General features: G+C 38.0%; 1 protein-coding gene across 6 annotated transcripts in view; it reads left to right on the plus strand.

The window, feature by feature from the left end:
- ARFGEF1 (ARF guanine nucleotide exchange factor 1) overlaps window positions 1–17,708 on the plus strand; it is a gene marked incomplete at both ends in the record, with an annotated part of 97,584 nt that overhangs the window by 28,837 nt on the left and 51,039 nt on the right. For all 6 annotated transcript variants that reach the window (XM_081996340.1, XM_081996342.1, XM_081996341.1 and 3 more), the window contains 3 exons: window positions 2,069–2,099; window positions 6,305–6,461; window positions 7,514–7,660. In XM_081996340.1, the coding sequence (XP_081852466.1) occupies window positions 2,069–2,099; window positions 6,305–6,461; window positions 7,514–7,660 (335 nt within the window). The remainder of the gene's footprint in view (window positions 1–2,068; window positions 2,100–6,304; window positions 6,462–7,513; window positions 7,661–17,708) is intronic.

Here is a 17,708-nt window from a genome sequence, read left to right on the forward strand (position 1 = left end):
AAAATGGATTATAATCTTGAATTATAATTTAAATATAAAATTGTAGAAATGTTTGTTAGCATGACTTAAGTTCAAATTTTGTAACTTTTTTCTACATTTGTGTGTTAATCATCTTAAATGAGAACTTGATATATAAAAAAAGGTGATTTCAAGGAGTCACTCAAACTAATTCAAGTTCATTAAGACGTGATTTCTACTTTCATGTTGGGTGTCTGCCCCCACCTTTTTAATGACCACACTCTAACATCTTGTATCATTTTACAGGCAAAATTTGTTAATATTTCATTGCTGTTATTAATAGGATTACTATCTCAGAAGAGCAGTAGGACTCCCTTAGTTTCTGTAGTCTACTGTGTTTCATTCTGTGGTCAAAATAGTTGGGTATTGGGCGAGAATGTGCTCAGTTTTGTCACTTTAGTTGGAAGAGTTGAACTCGGAAGGCATTCTGCAGTTGTATCTGTTGATTGGTAATGTTGTTTGTTGGACAGACTTTAGAGCATCACGGGGAGGAGAGTTCCTGGGTGTGAATGCTAAGGTGGGAGGTAAAATAGTGAAAGGTATGAAGATGCTGAAGGTGGGAAGAGAGTTTCTTCTCCTTCCTGTTGGTCAAGTATTTGTCTTCAAGTGAGTAAATGGGTCAAGCGTCATAACCTGGTAGGAAGGCATACTTTCCCTGAAACATTGCTGACATTAAGATTTATTGTTGCTGTTATTATCATTGCTACTTATTGAGGAATATTGAATATCTGGAATATGGAGTTATTTTCATATTTTGTCTAGTCCTGGGTAACACAGAATTGAACCACTTCTGGACTAGCAGTTTCTCAGATGAACCACTGACCTACTAACCTCTGAGTTTTACTGGGCGAAAAACAGGAGCATCAGTCATATCAGAAATAAGACTTAGATTTTTAGGTTGATGTACACTCCTTATGTTCACTTTTCTTGATGTTGAGCAAGTCTATTCATAAACATGTTTGATAGTAGTGGTTTGTGATAAAATGTCAAACTTAGGAACCCATGTCATGTAAGTGAATCAGTATGACTATGAAATAGTACATGGGGATAGGACACAGAAGTGTGCTTTTTCTGCATGGGAGCTTCATAAAAAAAAAAAAAAGATTTAGTATTTCTGACTAGTTTAAAAATCAAAGTAAAGTGTTGGTTTTAGTTCATTGTGATTTTACATGTTTGAGCAGGACTTGATGCTAGAATACATTTCCTGAGATGATTTCTTAAAACATATATATTCATACTTGATCCTGTACCTTTTATTTCAAGAATGTATTCCTACACCATTAGAAATCCAGTCTTTATGTATGACTTAAGTGTGCTAAATAACTAGAGAGTAGAGACAACAGTACTCTTGAAATTGAAGATGTTGCCAAAAATTAGTTTCAGTAATTTAAAATTACTTTAAATATGTATTGTGAAGAATTACTTAGAATGTCTTGTCAACAGCATTAAACTTAATTAAAAGCATTAGGTCCTCTGTTTTAGTATATTTTTTTAAAAGTATGAAATAGAGGCACTACAGACTTTTTCTCCCTCCCCTCTAGTCGTTACTGTGGTTTCTAACACTGTTTAACGAAGATAATTGTTAGTCATCGAGGTTTCATGTAACAATCAGCAATGGTGGTTTCTTTGTTGTTTTTCTGTATAATCCATATTTAACAAGCAGTATATCCTTTATTGATAGATTAATAGTTTTAATAATTGTGTGTTCCTTGTTATTTCTATATATATGAGCTGTGAAAAGAGCTTGCCAGTGTCTTGGCAGAAACATTCTAGGGATGTGATGTTTAGCTGGCATGACTGGATGCAAATTTAAATATTAAGTTTTGAATATAGATTTGTAAAGTAATTCTGATACAGGTTGCAACCAATGCAGGTGAAGAGTAGAAGCTGTTATGAAACTGCTTATAACCATGTATTTTGTCTTTTAAACTGATCCTGGTTTCAAATGTTTGCCTAAATAGTTTTGCTTTCCTAAAATTTTCATTTATTGAATTTTATATTTGTGGTTATGATTCCATTTCCATAACTATGCCTTTGTTTCATTTTACAGAGGAAATAAAGGCTGAAACAGAAAAGCAAAGGTATGTGATAGTTCATCATATTGAGCAATAGTGCTTTCCCCTCTTCAAATGTGTTGTGCTTTGGGAGTATGGGGTCTCTCTGAAAAGCATTTTCCATGTATTTGGTAAGGTTGGTGGTATCTGGAAATGTACTAGAAGTGCTAGTTCTGTGGCTGACTGTTGTGGTGCAAAGCACAGGGCCTGGGAGTAGAGGCAGAAGATAACTCAGAGGGAGCGGGCTGATGTTGTCTGGTGAGGGAGGGTAGGAATGGGGAACAAAGCAGAAATCTTTGTAGGTGGCACAGAAGGTATTGTTGGAGGGGCTTGAGCTTAAATGGATCTTGAAGTGGATTCAGAGGAAGGGGAAGAGCCTGGAATGCAAATGAGAGACTTGAACTCTGAGTGAGCGAGGGGGGGGAGGTTGGGGTGAAGAAATGGGAACTGGTGGAGAAAACTAGTATAATTTGAGAAGGTAGTGTCTGGAAAGGACCTCGTTAAGGAATAGGTGTAGATCTCTCAAGGTAGAAACTGAAATTAACATTCAGCACTCTTCCACTATCAACAAGTAAATTTTTAAGTGTTGGTAAACTGTGGATTCCATTATTAGTATTTAATTACATGTCCCAAGGGATCTTCTTCCTCATTCAGTGTACGTTACTAACCATGAGTCAGGGCTGTGTGGTGAAGACTGTTTATACTGCTTGTTGAAAGAATCAGATTAGTGGGTGAAACTAATGACGAAAGTATACTTGTGGCTTAAGCAGATGAATGCTGCTTGGGGACCTGCGTCCTGCCTTGTAACTGAATTTCTGGTTTAGGCAAATGATTTAAACCACAGCTGTCAAAATTGGCTGCTAGTGGTTTCTGCTTTGTCTCCTGGGTATTTGAGCTCAAATCTACAAGTTTTGGTTTGGAAAATGTAAGGACTGCTAGCTGGAAAGGAGGCCAGTGGGAATTTTGTTTCAGACGGTGTAAAGTACAATTTAATATCAAATATGCTGAACAATTTAGTTCCACAGCTTGTCAAATTGGGCACATAAAAATTAGTGGATGCATCCGACTGAGTCATGGTGCTTCAGTTTCCACCAGCAAAATAAAGTCAATACCATCAGCTCATAGTAAGGTTGTAAAAATAAATTTAACATCTGTGTAGCGTTCAGACAATGTTGCACCAAGCACCACAAGTCAATCTCAAACAGAAAGTAATAATGTGTTTTTATAACAGATTTTACTTAGAGTAGAATAAATAAAGCAGAAGTCCACATTTTGAAGAATGATAAGAAAAAAATGTTTAGTATTAAATATTCAGTGAATGGTGTTTGTTCTGCACACTGAATGAGGAAAAGTAATATCTGATCCTGTGGTTAAATAATGTGTGAAAACTAATGAGAGAGATTAATTATAATGAGGTATACAAGCATGGTTCAGCCATTTCTGAGCTGTGGGTGCTTAGATAATGTCCTGTTAATATTGGAAGTTGTGATATTTTGCAGTATGTTATATCTTAGCCTATGTACATTTTCTAAGTATATCTGGATTTCTTCAGTGCTGTCTTTATTCTGACAGTAGCCTTTTGCTGCTATGAAGGCATTGCTGCACTTGGAAACTGTGAATGAATTTGCCCTATTCTTAATTGTAAAGTCAAATTTTTTAGATGCAGTACAAAGTACTCTTTTTTCCTAGGCCTTAGAACAGAGAAACCTCTTAGTTTATCAAATTATTTTCAGCTTATTATTTCTGTGATTGAGATTTGAATATCCTAACAAGGGGCATCTGGTGATGATTCTTTAAATTTTTCTGGTCTGTGTTTGAGGAAACTGATCTCACAGTTAACCTGGAGTGCATTGAAAAATAGGTCATTTCCACCTCCCAGAAATTTTTGCATAGAAAACTGCTTCTTTTGTTTTGTTGTTTGTTTGTTTTTAAAAAAGAACGAGTGTTTGGTAGTGGGATGGAGAGGAATGGAATAGAAAAGGATAGGCTGATTTATGTAGCCATTAGAAAGCAAATGCTGCCAAAATAATTTTTAAAAATCATTGTTTGATACATACATTAGCCTGTTTCTATGGCTGATACATAAATATCGTCATATTTCATAATCCACATGCTTGGTAGATCCCTTGGTAGGAGAAAGTTTTGTTAGGGACAGTTTTTGGTTTCACAGTCTGCTGGGGAAAAAAAAAAAACAAACAGCTGAAGTAATTTCCTGGCTGACATCAAGAAGAAAAGACCTTTTAGATTTGACTTCTCCTCTCTGCTTGCTATCCTCTTCCCTTCTGTTGTCAGCAAGGTGATGAGCTTACTGAGTTATCTTTTCAGAGACAAAGGGAGCATCATCTTCCTTATTTATTATTTTGGGTATTTTTTTAATAGCTTTAAATGAGAAAAGCTTCAGGCTTCTGTAGTAGCTTGCTGTGGCATGGGTTCTTCATTTTCAGTATCTCATCATGGCCTGCTCCTTGTTTCTGAAAAATTCTGGTTTAATTTCCAAAGGGCTCTTTTAACCTAATTTTAATGGTAATCAATAACCATAATCACTAGATGAAGAACAGCCTTCATAAGACATGAGCAAAAGATACCACCCTTCCATTCCTCAGAGAAAAGCTGTTATAGGAATTTCAGAGAGGTTTAAGAACCTGGAAGAATCATGTTCTTCCTCTGTACCTATCTGATTTGGGTTTTGTCCAAAAGAACTCTGTTTCCAGGAAAAAAACATTGGGCAATAAGTAATGTTATGCATCCAACAGAAAAACAAACCTCTGCACTTTTTCAGGAGAAAAATATGTAGGGATAAATTCTTAAAACTTCAAAACAGAAATTATTTAGTAGAAAGTAGAATCCTAACACTAATTATTCACTATCAAGACTTAGAATTTAGGTGCCCTTTTTAAACAGCCTAAACAAAAAGGGTTGTTTGAATTGTGGTACCAAACATCTTTTCAAGGACACCGCAGCTTTCTCCTTGAAAAGCTGAAGCATTGTGATAATTTATCATACTGTTTAGTTTAAGGCTTTCTCCATGATGCATGGGACTGCATTCATTTTTTGGGTTTATAAGTTCTTAGCAGTTCATTCTTTTCTTTTAGCAACATGAAAAAATGTATTTTCTACCATCTGCATTTCTTGAAGCATCTGCTGTAATTTGCAACAAATGCATAGGGCCTGGATTTTAAATTAGTTGTTCTGTAAAGATCCATTTGAATTACTGCAAGAATTTTGTAATCCTTCACTACAGAATATGACGTGGTGCTATTTTTTCCTTTTTACCAATTACCAAGTCTGTGTAAGACCGTGCTGTTTACCTTTTATATAAAGATACATATATGTGCGCATAAAAGGTCAGGAATGCTTCATATAAAGGTGATGAACTGGTCTCTGAAATGAAAAATCCAAACATCTTGCTTTGAGTTAAAGGTAAATTGTACCTTCTTGGCTAAGTATTAATGAGCATGCCCTTTCTAAAGGTACTGTAAGCAGTAAGACTTCAACAGTTAATAATTTTCTCAAATTTTGTACCGCTAGTCATTTCAGATACATTGCCCAAGTGAGATACACTGGTAACTACTGTACTCTTAAATTCTGTGGTGTCATCTGAAGCACAGATAGAACAAAGTTTTGGCATTGTTTTCTTCCCTCCCTTTCTCCCCCGCCCCAAGTATTCCTCGGATTGGAGTTCAGATATGGTTTAATCTCCAAAACAGATGTACTTCAGCAAAAGTGCTGAACCAAACTTGTATCATAATGCAGTAGTTGAGTAGTTCTTAACCTTTCAGGATCATTAAAAAAATAGTAATTTTGGCAAGTTGTACTTTTATCTGTTCTAGTAGTAAAATTTCTGCCTAGACTTCTCTGGGAATTATCATTGAATGTAGAAATGATACTGAATGGATTTTCCTTCCTCCCCCTCTGCCTTAAGCAGCCAAGTAAGGGGAGTCTTTTCCAATTTTCAGAGGAAACAAGTCTTTATGCCTTCAAACCAGCAGGGACCACTGAATATCTACTTAGTGCACAAATGGGTCAATTTGCTTGATCAATAGAGGAGTCAGATGAAGTATAGAAGCTGTTAAGAATATTTATACAACCATATTACCTTTGTGTTAACTTCATGGGAGTTACTCTTTCCTAGTGTTGATTTTCTTGATATTTTATTTAATTCATAAACACTGTGGTGGTGAGAACTATTTGTGTGGTCACTTACAGCGTTCTAATACAGTCATTCTGTTTAGTCCCCCTCATGGAGAAGCAAAGCCTGGTTCAAGCACTCTGCCACCTGTGAAATCAAAGACAACCTTCATTGAAGCGGATAAATACTTCTTACCGTTTGAATTGGCATGCCAGTCGAAGTGCCCCAGGATTGTCAGTACATCTCTAGATTGTTTACAGGTCTGTATGAAGATGAACTTTAACTGTCAACTACAAAATTCTGTTGGTTTGAAGGGGAGGTACAGTCACGCATAACAAATAACGTCATCGTTTTCGTATTATTTTACTTTATTGCACACCCAACCAAATTGAATGTATTTCTGACAAAAGGTGAATGTACATCTTATTATGTAGTGCATGCATGTGTTTGTTTATGTATTATATGTATTACCACAGGCAGTTACATGTTTAGATCAGTTTTAGTATGTTAGTGTATAACGACCTATTTTCATGTTTACGTATTGAACTAACACAGAAAGTATATCATTACCAAATTTTATGCTATTTGTAATTGCAGTAAATTATCTTCAATGTGAGAAGTCTGGTCTCTCAAAACTCATAGGCTCCTGTAATGTTTTCAGAACAAAGTCTCCAGCATGGAATTTAGCCATTTCCTTCTCCTGAGTAGCCCTACAACAGTGAACTCAATATATTTATGTTCACAGGCACATGCATGCCTGGCATGCTGTCGCACTATGATGCCTGGCTACTCTGTGTATTTTTAAGTAGGTGGGCCATGGAGGTTTACTAATACTCTCATGCCTGAAGTGTTTGGAAGAGGATTTTGCTAATTTTGTGATAAAATCCCTTTCAAAGTATCAAAGACCTAGAGAGGGAAAGGGATAATAGAGCGCTAGCTAGTAGCTTAAGTAGAAAGCATTTGTGGCTGGTTTATCTGTTATTAAAAACATTTGTGTGCTGACTACATATGAAGACTTGTCTGATGTTAGTTTTTAGAATCCTGCTTGTTTTAAAACTTTAACTGATGAACAAAAGCTTTAATGTTAAGTTTGCTGACAAACTTTGTATTGCAGTTGCTGAGTGGAAATTGATTAAATCTGGAGGGCCTTTCAAAAAAAAAAATCCTTGATGTTTTATGATACTTGGGGTAAACAGGTACTGTGTTAATTATTCGGTGCAAGTTAGAGCTATCAAGTGAATTTACTTATTATAATGAAAAGCTGACTTTTTTTTTTAAACTCTTATTTATGGGTTTTTTTTCTCCTCTCCAGAAACTTATAGCATATGGGCACTTGACAGGGAATGCTCCGGACAGTACAGCTCCAGGCAAAAAATTAATTGATAGAATTATTGAGACAATATGTGGCTGTTTTCAAGGCCCTCAAACAGATGAAGGGGTTCAGCTACAAATAATAAAGGTAATATGATTAATACTTCTAGTATTTATAGTAGTGACAGCAGGAGGACATTGTGGCCTCAGAGTTCAAAAGCAGAAGTGTTTAATTTGTAAATGTAATGGTAATTTAAAAACATTTTCTCAATCCTGTTTGTTTGAGATGGAAACTCCCTATCTTCTGTTCCTTTCCCTACTCTCCCCTTGCATTTTGGGTGAATTCGTGGTTGTGACCTGAAGTCTTGTGCACAGACCACTGGGTGAAATTTCATTCACAGCAGGTCAGTGGAGCTCTCTAATTGTGAGGAATTACTATCAAATAATCCTGCAATCCCAGTGGGGGAGATGGTAATTAAGCAGTAGATTTTAAATCCATTTTGGAATTATTTTATGAAATGCAATTAGACCTGGCAGTCAGTCGTTACCATGGTAGCTTTGTGCTGCTGCGTCATAGACTTTTGCTTGAAGGAGGTCTAGGGTTTCTTTCCATAGCTTATACAAACGTTGCATGTGGAGTTTGTACAGATAAGTGTTTCTGGGGAACCTTAGCAGTTTCCTCATTGCGCCCATTAATTGTGGGTAGTTATTACGGATATTTATTATGCCAACTAATAGGAGTTAGCCACCTAGTAGAAATACCATACCCTAGTCCTGTAACAGTAGTCTTTGAATGGTTGTGATGATGAGCAGTAGAGAAGAATACAAGTAAAGTTAGTTATGAGGAATGGAGTGTTTGCTACCTCATATTCTTGCGTATGTGTCATGAGGTGTTGACATTTCTTACAGATTGTATTTACTTGTTTTAGTGCGAAGAAGGTAGTTTGTTCTCCTACTCCTTTTCATAGCTCAAATCTTCCTTTTTCTTGACACTCCAATTCTCCAACAGATAGTTGTTACAAATGTTGGTTTATGCTGCTGTTGATTAGATTTGTTGTGTTGTTTTGCCCAAGCATTTAAGACATTTTTCGTTTTGCAAAGGGAAGTTTTTGTTGATTTAAACTTCCAGTGGCTGAAACTGTTACATTTCCCTCTCACTGCAATGCCTTCTCTCCAAATGGTTTCTTATTCTGGTCCTCCCTGCCTGAAGGGGATTATCTGAGCTGATACTCTTTCCGTCCAAGAAGATAGTTGAGAAAGTAAATTCTTCAACAATTGTAAAATGCATTAAGAATGTAAATTCATTTAGTGCCTTCATTTTTTTGACTGTTTAGACTTTGTTAATTGCCATGTTAGAATGCCTGGGAAAGTGGAGAGTACTGTTTTGTCTTTGACTCCATGTTTGTCCAGTACACTGGATGCTATAAAAACCATCAAAATTAGAAATATTATTTTAGAAATATTAGCAAAGACCAGAACTTTAGACTTTCTTTGGGGGAATAAGGAAACTGCTGAAGTCAGTTGTATTCTTTTAGGCTTCATAACTCTTCAGTTCTGGGCTGAATGTGGACCGCACATCTCCAGTATGGTTTGAAGGATGTATCATGTGTCTTTTCAGACTCTTCTGTGGTCCTGGTGATTAGTATGTTCTCTGAAGAATTTTAATTCCACCAGGAAGATAGAAGGCTAGGGACCTGGGTCTTCTGCTTTCTGTGCTGGTACTCCCAGGCTATTACTCACAACATGAGCAGCACTCCTGCAGGACAGCTGCATCCCCAACACCACGGTAAAATCTGAGAACCATGATCACTTGGGTACCTTCCTCCCTGGAGGGTTATCTCCATTCTGCACGCTGAATGGACAGCCCTTACATAGCATGCTGCCCTCAGTCTAACATTTGGAAGCTGGAGTGGGGTAAGAATTCTCATGCAGTGCTGCTTGCTAGTTAGTAAATGGCTTTCCGGTGGTGGAATCACCTTGAGCAGGTTCCCAACAAACAGAGCCACTTAGACATTCTGAAAATACCTGTCTGCTGACTACCAAGGAAATAATCTTGCTGAGACTGAGGAGTGTAGTTTGTCTCTTTTTAGGTGTCTAAGCTTAGAGGTATGTCTGACGGTGGTTCTCACAGTTGATGGCCAGTTTACCTTTTCTGCGGCTGTTTCTGCTTGCAGTCGTATCTCTGTAAACCCCCTGCACCATTCATCTGCAGACTCCGTGATAGTTGGAAGTTGGCCTTTTCCTTCCTTCCTTCTTCTTGTAGTTTAGCTTGATTTGGTGTAATTTTGATGGAAAGCCATGCAAATTCGTGTTCAATTGTTATGGTGGGGATTGTTGAGGCAGAAAGCAAGCAAGTAATTAGGCTAATGCTGCCGTTGAAAATTGTTTATTCAAATTATGTTTGAAACAGCCTGTCTTGATTGAACCTTTTTGCCTTCAGGCTTGCTCTGCTGGGGCTCCTGTGGCATTTGTGGGTGGGGGGTGTGTGTGCAGAATTCCTGCTGACACCTGCAGAGGTTTTAGTTGAAGTTCTATTTACATTTCTGTCTGCCTTTTCTGCTCCTGATGAACTACAATGTCTGACAAAAATTATATTAAAAATTTTTGAAACCTATAAAGAAAGAATAGGGCTGAGGAAGAAGGATGGGACATCTTATCTGTGTTTTCTTTCCATGGTCTGCTGTGTAGTAAGTATTTGTTATTATCTAGATACTTTTACAGCTTAACTTGCTCATGTTTGGCAAAGAAAAATTTTTTTGTGTGCTTGATAGCAGTAGTCTGAAAAGGTGAACGTTGTTTTAGTGACCACTTTCTGGGTCTAACATGTGCAATAGACTGCTCATAAGTTCAACTCCTATATGTGTCTTTTTACAACTTGTCACGCTGCCAGTATAATCAGTATCCATGGAGGAAGGAAAGTTGAATAAAAAATTGCTTGCACAAGTTGCCTTTTGAAACTAACTAAAAATAAAGGACAACTCGTTGGCTTACAGGATAGGGAAACTGTAAAAGCTGACTAATTCTGAGGAATAATGAGGTTGATGATAGGTTTGAAAGAATTTTAACAAAACTTGTTAAAGTTTTGTGAAAACAGATTCCAAATTGAGAAGATCCTTAGAAAAAAACTTCTTCTGTTCCTTATCTTGTTGTGTTTCAGTAGTGTGGAACGCTAAGTAACTTAATCATAGTGTCTTTACTTTTTCCTATAAAAAGCTCATAGAAAGCTTAATTTCTCCTGCTGAGATTAAAAAGAGCTGTGGATTATGGAATTATTTGAGAATCAAAATAATGATGGAGGAGGTTTTATTTCTGAATCTTTGTATTTTGAGGCTTTCTTCTTAAGTTTAACGGCTAGGACTAGTTAGCTAGCCTGAAAATGCTGTCCTGTCAGTTTGCAGTTCTATTTTTTATTTTTCTATTTCTGTTATTTTTAGAGAAGGGTTACATTTTCAGAGTTTGACATTAATACTTCTGTTTTGTAAAATATGTATCTGTTTAATTCTATATTAGATTCTGGTTCATTTTGAACACAAAGCTAAATAAAACTTTATGTAATTTATATTATTTGTATTCTTTTCCATAGGAGAAACTGGAACATAGTTTTGTTCTTTCTGCAGTTTCCACAGTCATAATCCCTTGGTCTGTTTCAGGACAGAAAACTGACCTGAAAAGTCTTGCATTGGACTTAGTAGCTGTTTGGCCACAGAGTAAGGTTGGGAAGTAATCTGACAAAAACTGACCTGAAATGTGAATATGGATTATTTTTTCTATAAATTGATGTTAAGTCACAAAAAATAGTTTTAATTAAATAACAAGTGTTTAATTAATGATCCATTATTACTGAAATCTAGTGTAGAATCTAGGATATGACACTTGATTTAAATTGCTGTCTTTGACTGTGAAAGCACACTGGAAGCAAATACTGTATTTTTGTGTTTTTCATACCCTTACAGTGAATTTCTGTAAGTCTTTAAAGTTGGTAGACTGAGTTAGGTAAACATAGGTCTTTTAAAGCGATGGTAAATGTGTAACATAAATGACTGAATAATTTGGAAACGGTAAAAACCAGGAGATAGTCTTATCACTTGCTCACAAAGACAATGTCGCTTGGAGAACTATATTACTGAATTCTGTATGTTTTATTTCTTTTAGTGCTGCTCATGTGGAAAAACGATTTATCTGTGAAGGTTATTTGATGTATTTGTTGCTTTGTGATTTAAGGACTTAAGTCTCCTGCATTTTTCCAAAAGTCAGTCCATAGTAACACTCTATTTTGTGATAAGTTAATTTTTGGACTTCAAGTGTACTTTCTAAAAATTTTTTTATTAAAAATAACCCTGTAGCCCTTCTCAAAGAAAATGGATCTATGTGGTTACAGTAGCTAATACACTGGAGAGGGGGGTAGGGCCACTGTCTGAAGTACACAAGAGTTCCCAGGCAACTGAATTATGGGTGTTTTACCCTGCTTAAGCCTGTGCTGATCATATGATGGCTGTACTGTGCCATAAATCTTCCAAAGGTTAGATGATCAGAGTTGGCTAAGAGTAAGAAAAGAATGACCCTGAGTTGAAAAGTAGGCTTCCCAGCAGTCTATATGTAGGTGCATCTGTCTTTTCTGTGTTCTTAAATCATTACTCCTGTTTGTAGTTGCTTTCTTGTACCATAACCATTCTGTTCTTGCAGAGTATTCAGTATGGGGGGAATGAAAAGTTTACAGGTATAGATAGACACGGTATGTTTTTCGTAGAGATTTAGTGTTAATTCAGTTTACTTTTTAAACTACATTAATTTTGCCTCACAAATCAGAATACTTCCTGTAGTGTTCTAATACACTCATTTTACAGAATGAGAGTGGTCAGGCATTGGAACAGGCTGCCCAGGGAGGTGGTGGAGTCGCCATTTCTGGAAGTGTTCAAAAAAACGTGTGGATGTGGTGCTTCAGGACATGGTTTAGGGGACATGGTGGCGCTGGATTAATAGTTGGACTTGATGATCTTGAAGGTCCTTTCCAACCTAGTGATTCTGTGATTCTGTAATAGGAAATGCACTAAATATGCAGACGTGCTTCAGGCTAAAGGGAAGAAAAAAAAGGTGTCATACAAAACTATGATAATGTTTAACTCAAGAAATTATCCTGAAGATTTTTCTCCTTTGCCGAATGCATCTGATGATTATTTATAAAAATGAACAAGCTTTATTTATAGCAACTAGGTAGAGGCACAGAACAATAGGGTTTTTCTCGAACACAGAACAATAGGTGTGAACGACTGGAAGGAAAGCCTAAGGAAACAGTCTCACAGTCAGGATGATAGCCAGTAGTTTCAGGACAAAGAGAACTTGATTGCTGTTGGTATTTTTGCAGGCTTTGTGGCAAAGACAGGTTTTGTGGAAGGACCTGAAGTATAATGAGGTAACAGTGTTTTTACAAAGGTTTCCGTCCATGCATGAAGAACAGCAAAGGGGAGGATTACAGTAAAATAGGGGTGTGTTTTTTTTTTTAAATCATCTCTTCGTAGCTCACACTGAGGCTATTTGGATGAAAACAGATGAGCTAAGTGTGACCAAAAGGGGTGGGAACTCATCTGCAAAAAGCCTTGAGCAGCAAGTCTTTACCATGATAGAAGAGATCAACCTAATGCTGCAAGTCTATAATCAGCAGAGCCCCTGCAGTAGCTTTGCTGTTCTGACCTCAGCAGAGAGGCATTTTTCTGTCCAGGCTTTGCTCCCACATATTGTCCTATTGCCATCCTTTGTCCTGACATGCATTTAATACTCTGAATCAACTAAAATCACTTTTCAAATAAACAAAAACCCAAAACCAAACACTGGAAAAGCACGTGTGGCTTTTTTTTTGTTCTGTTTTGATTTTAATTGTATTAATGTGTTGCCATTAAAATAGCACGGGTGGCATCATGCCCCAGACTTGTTGCAAAGTAAGCAATAAGAGAGTGTATGGCTGGGAGGAAGCAGAGCTTTTGTTGTTCCACCTCTCAAGGATGTGCATTGCTGTGTAGCGTTTTCAGATTTTGTGCAATCCTGATTAAATGGGGACTGTTGCTGAGGTGGTTGTCTTGTACTCGTCTGTCTCCCCTCTCTTCTGTCTTGCATTGGACTTAGTAGCTGTTTGGCCACAGAGTAAGGTTGAGGAGTAATGTGACAAAAACTGATAAAATGAGAAAGGGAAGGATTCGTTTGCTAACCTCCAAGTTGACAAGGGTTTCAGAGGAGCAGCACTGCTGCTCTTCATCGTAACCTGTGATTTCTCAGAGTTAACTGTCACGCCAGTTGTGGTAATGATGTACTCTTATGATACAGAATGAGGTGACGTTGTTTAGGGCATGCAGTCAAATTAAACCCTAAATGAAAGCTACCAAGAGGGAAGGATGTTGTCAGAAAGTAATTGTAAAATACTTCCTGTCTCATGTTTGTTCTCATATTTCTGCTAGATTGTGATAGTAGAGGAAGAGAAATGGCATTGAGACATGAAGTAAGCATGACTAATAGCCTGAGGATGGCTCTAAATTGGAAGGAATATGAAAGATAGTAGCAAAAGATCAAACTTAAAAATGCGTATCATTAGGGTTCATTGTCTCTAGTGCCTGAGAGGGAAAGAAACCCAAAGAAGTGACTGTCAGGACCTCTGTAGCCAAGTTGAACTCTTAAAGAGTTAGATATCTGCAATGAGATACCCTGCTGGAAAGACTGATTTTTCAGTCTGCATAGAAGATGTAGTTATTCAGTGAATTTTGGATGAATATGCATGTGTGTGTAAACATTTTTTTTTTGCCTCCACACCCCCTTATCAGGTGGTGTGAAAAGAACCAAGCTCTAGCTGTGATAACAAGCATACTGAAGAAACTTATGAAATTCAGGCTGTTAATCCAATTAAAACAAAAGAACACAGAATCCATCTGTAGCCTTGTCATCTTTTTCTACTAGCAGGCATTGTCTCCTGTTTTTAAAAGTTGGGGACAAAATCCGTAAGACTTCACTGAACTGAGATGGAAGTTAAAATTGGAGCTTAAAATATCAAATTTTTAATTACCTGAATTTAACAAGGAGACAGAGGAGTAACCTTATGAATGACATAGCTAGAGTAAAAGAAATGGAGATTTTATCCTCCAGCCCTTTTCATTAGTGCCCTAAATGTTAAGCAGCAAGACATTGTCTTCCAAGTGAGAAGTTGTAGGTGGTTCTTAAACTGACATATTGTAAGTGTGTGTGTCTCGGTGTTATCTTTTGGTATTGGGAAAAAAGAAATCTTAACTAAATTTAAATACTTACTGTATTAGGCCCACATGGTAGTGCTTTGGAAAAAATAGCTGTCTGTTTATGTCTGCACTCCACTTGTTTGGCTTGTTTTTAAGAGCTGCTGATTTAAAATTTTTAAAGTAGCATAGACAAAGTTCTTCAAGGTTAATTCTGTAACAGAATTCTTAGTGAAAGATTAAGGGAGCTTTCTGTTTTGGCCTTTCAGCACTTTATGATGCAAAAAACTACAGGTGTGCAGCCTTTCCAGACAGCTCGAACAGTGCAGAATCTAATCACTGGGAGTTACCTGCCTTCAGAGTGATTGTGTTTTCTCCTGAAACATGCAGGGAAGAGGAGGAGAAGTCAGCAGAGCCATGGTTGATATGAGTAGCTTCAGGTATAAATTTTGGAATGTGAGAGTACTGTGGTGTAGGGGATGTAGATATGTTACCTGATCAGAAGAGATGTGCAACTCTAGTGAATGGGCTTCAGTGTGTTTTAACTCAGTACCTGCAATTCTCACAAAATCCCCATGGATTCCTAGCAGTAAGGTAGAGGTGGAACAGTCCGACACTTAATGAAAGATAAGAGAAAATGCGACACACAGAATCGCACATGTAGGCCAGCATAGAAGGTGTTTGTATAAGAGGAGAGGGCAAGGGATATGCAGTGAATTGTTTAAATGTATAAATGGGTTTTGGTAGCAGACTCATTGATACAGAGATCACAGAATAGAATCATGGAATAGTTTGGGTTGGAAGGGACCTTTAAAGGTCATTTAGTTCAACCTCCGTGCAATAAGCAGGGACATCTTCAACTAGATCAGGTTGCTCAGAGTCCTGTCCAACCTGACCTTGAATGTTTCCAGGGATGGAGCATCTACCACCTCTCCGGGCAACCTGTGCCAGTGGTTCACCACCCTCATTGTGAAGCATTTTCTTCCTCATAGCTAGTCGAAATCTGCCCTCTTTTAGTTTAAAACCATCACCCCTTGTGCTATTGCTACAGACCCTGCTAAAAAGTCTGTCCCCATCTTTCTTAGAAGCCCCCTTTAAGGACTGAAGTCTCCCCAGAGCCTTCTCTTCTGCAGGCTGAACAACCCCAACTCTCTCAGCCTGTCCTCAGAGGAGAGGTGTTCCTCTGATTATTTTTGTGGCCCTCCTCTGGGCCCGCTCCAACAGGTCCATGTCTTTCCTGTGCTGAGGGCTCCAGAGCTGGACGCAGGACTCCAGGTGGGGTCTCACCAGAGCGGAGTAGAGGGGCAGAATCACCTCCTCTGACCTGCTGGCCATGCTACTTTATGCAGCCCAAGAGGTGGTTGGCTTTCTGGGCTGCTTGGCTCATGTCCAGGTTTTCATGCACTGGTACCCCCAAGTCCTTCTCAGCAAGGCTGTTCTCAATCATTTCATGCTTCAGCCTGTGTTGATACCGGGGGTGTTCCCCAACCCAGGTGCAGGACCCTACACTTGGCCTTGTTGAACCTCATGAGGTTCACACAGGCCCATTCCTTGAGCTTGTCCAGGTCCCTCTGGATGGCATCCCGCCCCTCAGGTGTGTCAACCGCACCACTCAGCTTGATGTTGTCCGCAAACTTGGTGCAGGTGCACTTGATCCCGCTGTCTATGTCATTGATGGAGATATTAAAGAGAATTGGTCCCAGTACGGACCCCTGAGGGACACCGCTTGTCACCGATTTCCATCCAGATAAGGCACTGGATTTTCTTACGGCTTTTATATGTCCTCTCCCCTGAATGATGTTTCTGTTAGCAGAAGCAGGGTTGATAAGTTCTGTGGAAGTGTTGAATCATTGCACAGGGAGGGTAAGAATTAAGGATGGTGGTATGAATTTCAGCTTAGCGCTTCTTGGTTGTTTAGAAGGACAGTGACATGTAAACTGAATTTTGTTAGGGGAAAAAATGAACAGTACTAGTGCTCAGAGACTTAAGTTCCTTTAACGAAGCCTTTGTCAACGGTTTGCCTACCTCTGTGATTTCTTTTCTTCAGTTGATGGGGTGTTTTTTGAAATTTTTTTTCTTTTGATTTTTTTTAATAAAGATTTCTAGTGGGCATTTAGGCAGTACTACTTTATAGATTGTAGCATGAGATGCTATTTAGTGGCCATGCAGATAAGAATGTATACTCTCCGATAAGAAATGTAAGTACAGTCATCCATATATGTACCTCCCTATGTCCACTGATGGGAGAACTGAGTCACTACACGTAGAATAAAAGGGTCCTTAAGCAGACTGCTTATCTAGGAGTACAATTCAGGTCTCTTCAGCAGCAGCTCAGTGAGGTGAGTCTTTGATTTTCTTTTTCCTGTTAAGTTGTACAGTGATTTTCAAAATGTTTGAGTGATCAGTGGATACTCTTTGTCCACTTGTTGTTGCCATGTGCGGACAGAGGTGGAGACAATGTCAGCAAGAGAAGTGAGGCATGGTTTGATGAGTTGCGTAAATTACGAAAATAACTTTTGTTTTTAACTGTGATAAACTTATGAAAGCATGAGCTTTCCAGTGTTTCCAGTTCTTTCTTTCTTTCCCTAAATGTCCCTAAAAGTTAATTAAATCATTAACTCTGTCAAAGTCTTTAATGCATAAAATTCCCTGATTTCTTCTACGGGAGTACAATGATCAGCATAAACATGTTTGTTCTGTTGTGGACCGAGGTCTTCCCCTTTCCTTCTGCTCTCCAACATGCACCTCTGACAATGTCTTCACATCCTGTCCTCGGCTTTCATCTGCCTCTATTTCTGTTCTTTAATCCAGCCTGCCTTTAGCTCACATAAAGATAATATGTTCCTTACTTCTGTGTTACCTGATTTTTTTAGAGGCTTATTTGAATTTTTTTTTGGGTGGAGGAAACAGCAGATACTATCTCAAATGGAAGGAAAGATTTTTACAGAGAGGGCAACACAATATTCTAGCATCTACCTAAAGTGTTTA

This window comes from Phaethon aethereus (genome assembly GCF_964289735.1).
Source record: "Phaethon aethereus genome assembly, chromosome: 2".
NCBI classification, from domain to species: domain Eukaryota; kingdom Metazoa; phylum Chordata; class Aves; order Phaethontiformes; family Phaethontidae; genus Phaethon; species Phaethon aethereus.